This window comes from Galeopterus variegatus, unplaced genomic scaffold, assembly GCF_000696425.1.
Source record: "Galeopterus variegatus unplaced genomic scaffold, G_variegatus-3.0.2 Scaffold523, whole genome shotgun sequence".
NCBI classification, from domain to species: domain Eukaryota; kingdom Metazoa; phylum Chordata; class Mammalia; order Dermoptera; family Cynocephalidae; genus Galeopterus; species Galeopterus variegatus.
In genome coordinates this window covers 268,718-277,797 of record NW_007726634.1, presented here as the reverse complement: position 1 = coordinate 277,797, position 9,080 = coordinate 268,718, and the positions used below count along the sequence as shown (strand labels likewise).

General features: G+C 38.0%; 1 protein-coding gene across 1 annotated transcript in view; it reads left to right on the top strand.

Moving 5' to 3' along the window:
• GLS (glutaminase) overlaps window positions 1-7,611 on the top strand; it is a 78,927-nt gene extending 71,316 nt beyond the window's left edge. Inside the window, 5 exon segments of the mRNA XM_008569671.1 lie at window positions 1,120-1,181; window positions 2,033-2,109; window positions 2,199-2,262; window positions 4,792-5,262; window positions 5,389-7,611. Of these exon segments, the coding sequence (XP_008567893.1) occupies window positions 1,120-1,181; window positions 2,033-2,109; window positions 2,199-2,262; window positions 4,792-4,948 (360 nt within the window). The 3' untranslated portion in view covers window positions 4,949-5,262; window positions 5,389-7,611.
• The last annotated feature ends 1,469 nt before the right edge of the window (window positions 7,612-9,080 follow it).

The following is a 9,080-nucleotide window of genomic DNA, read 5'->3' as shown; positions in this document are numbered from 1 at the left end:
CGATTAGAGTGAAGCTTTTGGTTGTGGCTTTGTTCATGGAGAGCTGGGTTCCATCCCTCCAATTATATATTATTTTATATATTATATATTATTTTATATTTTGCAACTTCTGTTTTCTAACACTGAATCCAGTATCAATTGGGTCATTAATATGAATATTGAAGTTGCAAAATATAAAATAAAATTGAGAATTTGCGAAGCTTCTGTTTTCTAACACTGAATCCAGTATCAGTTGGGTCATTAATATGAATATTGAAGTTGCAAAATATAAAATAAAATTGAGAATTTGCGAAGTATTTACAAACAACATGTCAGTACTTTAGTTTCTCATAAACAGGGTTATAAGTCTTTATGGAAGCAGACCAAAATCTAATGGCCTTTAGGATAATTAGCCTTTTCCTTTTAACTGTAAGAACAAGAAAATGGTAACTCAAAAGGAGATACACTTTGAAGTCTTGGAACACTCAATAACAGTGACTAAATATTTTGGGAGTTTACCCACCTTTTAAGTAGAGGCAGTAGAGGTCGTAGATTCTGAGAAACCCCCAATTTGTACTGCCTGGACATTGAACTGAAGACTATCTTTCCAATGAAATATGGACCTATTCTTAAGTTTAAGATTATAACGAACACTTTTGTCTCAAGATTTGCAAATGACAGTGATTGGTAAGGACAGTGATTTTGGGCAGGGATTAGACATTTATATAGCATGATTTAGTTTTTAATAGTGATGTGATCTGAATTTCATCGGTATACATAGTTGCCCATAGTTTTGAGACGTACTAAGTGAGAAGGGTTCTGCACAATCTTCAGTTGCCGCAGCTATGTGAGTTTCACAGCTCACAAACTTCCATTCTTTTGTGCCAATTGATATTATTATTCCAGTTCTTCCCTCATGCATCTTATCTTTATGGTTGAATTTTCTCTCACAATGCTCTATTAAAAGAAGAAAAATACCACCCACGTGCATTCTTTTGGCTGTAGAAGTGTACTTGAGGAAACTTTTTGGGTATGATCCAGCTGGTGTTCAAAGCACATGGAAATCACTTACCGGTGACAGTTGGACATTGTATGTGTTTATTTTCCCCTGTGGATGCCTAAACTTTCATTTCTTCACAGGTAAAGTCAGTGATAAACCTTTTGTTTGCTGCCTATACTGGAGATGTGTCTGCTCTTCGAAGGTATGTTAACAAGGTGGATTAGCATGTGGCTCACAGATATGTACGAAGTTGCTTCTGGGCGAGCAGCCATTTTAAGCTGTCTCACTTCCATTTCCCTCTAAGAAAAATGATCCAAAATCTATGTTAAATCTCCACTTCCAGTGCCTGCTGTCCCATCTTGTCCTTTTCTACCCCCTATAAAAGTCCAGGTCTGTTTTCCCAAGTGTAACTATTAAGTAATCTGGCTCATTAGTGTTTTACTGGAACTGGACAATGCCTTCTCGCTCCCCATCTTTGGTTGGGGTCGGGGGAGGGACATTAGGGGCATTTGGTGTCCTGCAGATCACCAGGATTAGAAAGGCCATACACTACTGTATACCTAACAGTCTCTTATATAGAGTTGCAACTGATCTTTAAAGTGGAAAAGTGCCTGTACCTAATTTGACCCTTGTTTTAAAGACTTATTAGTACTTGTAAACTGTAGACTGTAAAATGTTAAAGAATGGAGTCTTAGTGAAAACATATATCTTTACTATAGGTATTAATTTCTTGCTCTTCTGAGACATAAACTTTGGTATAGCTGTGTCATTATTCTTGAGTTTTGAACAATATTTGTAATAAAGCTTAATTTTGTAAGAGATGGTTAACGTTACACTTTACCCAAAATGGCAAAGCTAAGGAAGAGAGGTGAAATGGCATTTACCCAAGACACCACCAGGATACTGGTTGAACAGGGTCTCTAGTTCCCATTAGTGAGCCCAGTTATGAATGGCACCTGACAGGAGCTTAGACTGAACTAATGGAGTAAATGTTACTAGTGTGAATGAAACTTATTTCATATGTAATGAATAGCTGTGCTTACGAATTTTCAGATTTGCTTTGTCAGCGATGGACATGGAACAGCGGGACTACGATTCTAGAACAGCACTCCATGTAGCTGCTGCAGAGGGTAATATGTGAACCATTCAATTATTTTTTTTCCAGATTTAATTTCTACTCAATACTAAAATCTGTTTCCTTTTGGGGGGGGTGGTATAGGTCACGTTGAAGTTGTTAAATTTTTGTTGGAAGCCTGCAAAGTGAATCCTTTCCCCAAGGACAGGTGAGCACTTATGTTATCTTCTAATACAACTGGCAAGTCTGTATTTTATTACACAGTTTATAAAGTGATGGTATATTTAAGTCCACTAAGACATTCTTGAACCTGCTATGGTGTCCTTTAAGAGCAACAAACAAAACCTTGTTCATGCTATTTAGGTTATTGTCTCCCATATCCTATTTCTTATCTAAGAATGGTATCTTATTTAGAAATTTTCAAGTTATTTTGACTATTAGTACACAGTATGAAGAAAACAATTCTTTGTGTTTGTGGAAAGAAAATGGGCATTTCCTCTGTGTGGGGCTTTTAACTACAGGGTAGATGAGATAACCATTTGCTGAAGCATATAAAAATGTGTAAAAAAACCCTTTTGTTAAAGAACTCTAAAATGAACATATTGGAGTTTGTTGAAATTCCTGTATTTGGCTGGAATGAGTTTTAGAAGGCCTCATGGAAGCTGAATTTTAATCAGTGCTTTGAGGAAGAGATGAGATTTGAAGGCATGGAATGAAAAGTACATTCTAACTATAGTGGGAGAAATCTGCCTGGAATATATTCTTCTCTTCTTGCCCTCCTGGTCCTTGTGACAAACTGCTATTCACCCTGCAGCTAGTGCTGTCCAACAGGGTGGTCAAGGCAGGAATAAGAATGCAGTTTACGAATCTACACACACATGTACAGGAAACTCTGTATTCATATACTTGGACATTATATATTGGAGTAGAGTAGATGAGTCATTAATGAGAATAAAGGTTTAGAAAAAAAGGAAGGAAAAATACATGAGAGGTTTGATAAATATGATAAGGAGTTTGGATTTCATATTTGAGGACTAGGAGTGGAGTGGTATAAAGTTTAAAACATGCTCATTACTGTAGCTTTTAGATTTTTCTGTTTACTAAGCTTTAACTTTTTTTAAAATTAGGGATTAAGTTTTATTGGTTCATGTTGCAAGGAATGCAGAAAAGTTATGTCAGTGTCTGAAAATTCTTGGCAGTTTTGTAAGTGAAGTAATGCTTCAGTTACCTAACTTTATTCCTATAGTTGTTAAAAAGCATTGTGATTAAAATGATCTTTATTGGTAGTATTCTAAAACCTTACGTTAGGGTGAAAATCTTCCATTTTATCCCCAAATGTAATGCCCATCCCACCTCTTTCTAGAGCAAGAAACTCCCCCGTGTTTATAAACCCAACTAAAATACTAACACATGCTGTGAATACTTACTGTGTTTTGTATATTTAAGCATTGAATTTTTTTGTGTGTGCCCAAAATTGGCCTGTAGGAATGCGGACAGTTGACATTCAATTTTTCCAAAAAGGCAGATAATTACATGCTGTAGCGAATGATTGAAATGTCCATTTAGAGCCACTGACTTCCTAAACTAATGAAGGGCCTTTATAGAAGTAAAAAGCCACTTAATACAGCTGTTTTTGAGAAACACAAAGATACATGTAAAGTGTTACTTACCTGATTTTAAAAATTAAGAACAGGCTACTAAACTTTATCCAAAAATATTTTTTAAATGAGGCTATTTAAAAATCTTTTGGTTTCATATTGTGACCCCATCGAGAAAGTAAAAGGTTCAGGATAGAAATGGAAAGGAAATGGAAAGAAGCAAAGCCAGAAGAAAGCGGTGAGGATCGCACATAAGTAGGTGGAGTAAGAAAGACTGGCAGCTGTGGAGAAGTTAGCGATGTAAGTAGAGAGGGTAGGAAGGGAGGTTCATAGTAAAGTGCTAGGAACTAATGATCATACCCTGTCATTTACTGGACCTGTGAGTTTTATAGTGCTGTCTCCTCTTGCAAAAGGCTTAGCTGATTAACCACTGCTAGTAGCAACTGTTCGTTTTTTACCCTCTAATCTTCATCTACATCATTGTAAATAGCCCAGCTCCAGAAGGACACTTAGTATGGAGAGGAGAGCTATTCTTCTGGTTACGGAGTAGACTGATTGAGTGCATGGCTTCCCATCCTTACTAGAGATGATGAAAATGTCAATTCGACTGGACCTTGCTCTTCCAGGACCTTGCTCCTCCATGTGTGTTTGCGCCCTAATGAGGTCGTGGTTATTTCTAGACTGACTTCTGAGATTTATTGTGATTTTGAATTGACAGGAGCACAAATTTTCTGTCAAAGGCTAGTGATGGATGTTATATACCTGAATTTTCTTTGAACATTTTATTTAAAAAGTGCTACTTTGGGCTTTTCATGAAGTTAAAATTTGGGAAACTTTTGGTGTCTGTGTTATATGTCAACATTAGACTTCCCTTATAAAAGTCCCTTCATAAGCACTTGGATGTGTAAACAAGGTCCTCTTATAGAAGATCTTTTTCTCTTCCCATATCCCAACTTGTCTCTGAGACTACATTTTGAATTATGAATCCCTTTCTGCACTTCTATTTTTATTTGTAATATTGCTAAAACGGCCAAATGTGAATGGCCATTTAACCTGTATTTAAAATTTAGGAATGTTGGATGATCATTTTTGTAGAGAAGTTACCTAATGACCCCATCCCCACTGTGCTACCTGTTTAGGTGGAATAACACTCCCATGGATGAAGCACTGCACTTCGGACATCACGATGTATTTAAAATCCTCCAGGAATACCAAGTCCAGTACACACCTCAAGGAGATTCCGATGATGGAAAGGAAAATCAAACTGTCCATAAGAATCTTGATGGCTTGTTATAATGCTCTTAAATCAAAATATTTAAATCAACTTACCTATTTAATTGTGGAAAATGATTATGAAGAACGTGTGTATTTCTATCTGGTAGTGATGTATATTTTACATTTGTCATTTCAGTGTTACTGGAGTTTTCTTCATTGTGCACACAGGACAAATATGATCTCTTTGGGAAAAAACAGAATTAAAACAATCTCCCTCCATAATGTGAGCAATATTTACCTCGTGCACTGTATATGATGTAAAAGAAATAATTAGTGCTAGCTAACTATGTGGTCTTCATGATTTATTTGTGTGTTTTGTGAATTTTCAATTTATGGTGATGATCTGCTGATATGCACTTCTAAGCTAAGCTCTGTTGTACAGTCTGTCCAAATGGGTCAAGGCTGCCTTTAGAAACATATAGTGTAATTTATTTGTGTGTTTTGTGAATTTTCAATTTATGGTGATGATCTGCTGATATGCACTTCTAAGTTAAGCTCTGTTGTACAGTCTGTCCAAATGGGTCAAGGCTGCCTTTAGAAACATATAGTGTAATTTTCAAAACTTCCAGTATAGATTTAGTTTGAGTGTTTGAACAACTATATGAACTTATGGTTGTGTGTTCAAAATGTCTGCAATCTCCCTAGCCTCACATGTGACTCTTTAAAAATTATTCTAGTTAACTGTTAGTAGGACAGACCAATTCTGATTAGACTTTATCAGGGAATCTGTTTAAGATACGTTTGGTGACCAAAATATGTGTGAATGTAGTTATAATACTTTTGAAAAAATTTCCTTTTTCTATATCCCCCTTAGTCCAGCCTCTCTTCTCATTTAGCTATCTGCCTCTTTTCCTTCAGCTGGGAAAGCGAGTGCTGGCATACTATGCAGTTTTCATGTTTTCCATAGTTGGTCAGAAAATGCCTCATTTAGTTGGCATTGGTGATATAATTTTGCCATTTGTCTATAGAAGATGAACCAGAGACAAAATTATTAACCTAAGTATAAATTAGTCAAATTTATCAGTCTAAAAAATGAAGGGATGTACTACTGCAGCTCTTTAAGATATTTTTTAGCTTCTAGTATAGATAAATTCAGAAATGCACTCTGAATTTACCAAAGTTACTCTGATAGTACGGGAACTGCTATAAATATTTTTTAAACCTGTCATTAAAAGTCTGCATCAAGCTATTTGTCCTCTTTGGGAGGACACTGGATTTCTTCTGATTATCTACTGCAGAATGTTTGGTGGGCTCTATAGTTCAATAATAAGAAAAGGCTATTTCATTTTAAATTGAGGAGGTAATTCATGATTAATTTGGAAGGTAGGTAAAAGGGGCTTCAAAACTGGAAAAACAGAATTTTCTAGGAATTGCACATACATTTTATTCTATTATACCTCTAAGAGATAAAGGGGTATGATAGCGAGGATTTCTGATAGTAAGCACACACACGCACACATGCATACACACAAATGGACTTCTTTGAAGCTGTGTGGAGTGAAATGAGCAGAATTCTCAACTACACAAATGCTAGTTGTTACCACATTAATATAGCAATTTCCTTACTTTTATTTCCTATCAGTACACACTGCTGCTTCCAAGCTTTATTATGCCTGATGGCATCTTAGCCAGCAGCCTCCAGGTACTTTGACTTTTGCTTCCACTCTAAGTCCTCCTGTTACCCAGACAGCACCTCCTTTGGTGAAACCATGGCTAGCGTTCCTGAGCTGCATAAAGCACGAGGTTGTTCCCATGTTCAAGCTTCTGTGGGGAGGGTGGTGGGTGGGTGACCAGCACTGCTGCTTCGTTCCTGCCCCCACAGATCCACCAAGCTATGCAGACAGGAAGAATTTACAAGAAGCTGCAGAGGAGCAGCATTGCCCCCAAAGATATTATGGGGTAGATACATTTTAATCAAAATCAATTGATAAGTTTGCTCCAACAGAAGCTTGCTTTGTGTGATTAAAATGAAACATTAAGATGGTTCAGTTATGTGGCTTGAAGATTACCAGTGATAGTGAGACTCTTCTCTAATAAGGAGGTTCAAACTGTTATTTGGGAACAAAGAGTTTTCATCTTTTCCCAGATCAAAACTATTTTGTAAAATCTTTGTTGTGTGCCCTTATCTACCCCTGATGTTATTTATGATTATATGCCGGTTCCTGCACTGGATGTTTACTGTTGGCTGGTAACAGTGCATTTGGTTTAAATGCTTGTTGACTATGGTATTAACTGCTGCCATCAGTAAATCCAAAGATCTTTTTGTTTTGGCTTTAGGATTGTATGTGCTTTTTCTGTATCATGAGAGTGCTATATAGTCATGTTAATTAAAGCTTTGTATACACTGTATTTGCTGCTGGTCTCAGTTCTGCTGGTCTCCTCTGTGGTAATATGCTGTACCCCACTGCTGCCCCACACTGCCCTTTGGCTGCAGAGCTGGATTAGCTGTTGATCATTTGATGCTGTTGTATGTCTGGCAGGGACTGAATGACCTAATGCTGGATTTAGATTCTGCTGGGGATTACACAGCTATGAATGTATTTGCTTCCAAAACCTCCCAAAGTGAATCTAATCTTAAAACTATAAGTTTTAAGTATTCTGAAATTGGGAAAATGTATCTTAAATGAAATCAGGTAGTGTTGCTTTTTACAGTGTAATAAATACATGTATCAAAAACAAAAAAACTGTGTGAAAAATGAATTTTCTTAAAACAGCTAAGGTTGGGCCGGCCCGGTGGCACACTGCTACAGTGCGCAACTTGGGAGCGTGGCGGCGCTCCCGCCAAGGGTTCGGATCCCACATGCAGACCGGTTCCCGCTCGCTGGCTGAGCGAGGTGCGGGTGTGACGCCAAGGGTTGCGGTCCCGTTGCCGGTCCCGGTCCGGTGCGGGCGTGACACTGAGGGTTGCGATCCGTTGCCGGACACGAAAAAAGACAAAAAAAAAACAGCTAAGGTTTTCTCTTATGTCACTGGGTTGGGAACTCCGTTGAGCATAGGGACTATGTCTAGTTGGTTCAAATCCATTTCGAATGCTTACTATGAGCAAAGCACTATGCAAGGTGCCAGGCGGGGTTACCACAATGATAAAGAAGAGAATCCTTGAGGAGTTCATCCTTGAAGGTGAGGGGATGGGCAGGCATGTTTCTAGTCCTCTAGAACCTAACACTATCCTTTCAGAGTCAGGAAGTGCTCATTAAGTATTTGTTGAATTGAACCATTAAACACAGCCTGAATGATATGAGAGGTAATTTTCACAAAGTCTTGAAATCTATTAGGAGAGTTGAACAGTGTTGCCACACTAGGTCTGAGCTGGACCAGCTGGCAAACCTCAGCTCCTGACCCCTTCATTGTATGTGGGCACAGCCTTCACTTCCATGCCAGAAACCTCTGTCCTCAGAGCACTCTTTCCTTTCAGGGTTAGGGTTAGTGTACGGTTTTCTAATTATAGACAAGGTCCATGAACACCATGGCTATTACATTTTCATCTATCAAAGTTATTTGTCACAAAGTAAGTGGCTTTGCTATGGCAGTCACAGTGTTATGCTATCTGTATTACTGATATTGCAGACCTGGAAGAGATACCGGAAATACTCTAACCTGACCCACTCATAAAGATGAAGCTGAGACCCAAGAATGGGCTATGATATAGGACTCTTGGTCCCATTCTCTTTCCCTACACCCTGCCATACTGATTGTGCCTTCCATGGATAGAATACACATATTAGCTTATTCATATTAGCTATTCATATTAGTCAAGGCCTCTCCTCTGCTGAGTTTAAGGAGAGGCATAAGTGCTACGATGTTAAGAATAAGTTATTGACAGCCTTCTACCTTTTAGGTAGCTTTATGTTCTCTGTATACCTGAAAAAACCTTTAACAATTAAGTTTAACATTGCTTCAATATGTTTTTTTTTTTTAACAATAAATTAAGTAAAGTGTTTAATTTCTCAGTGAGTATAGCAAACACATAGCCCAAAGTTAGTTCACCAAAACTTAGAAAGCTGAGTATTATTGAGTCAATATCAGTTAAGACCTATAAAAGCTCATTTTAGAAGGCTCTAAAAACAATATTATCGGGGCCGGCCCGGTGGCGCACTGGATAGTGCGCCGCTTGGGAAGCGCGGCGGCGCTCCCGTCCGAGGGTTCGGATCCC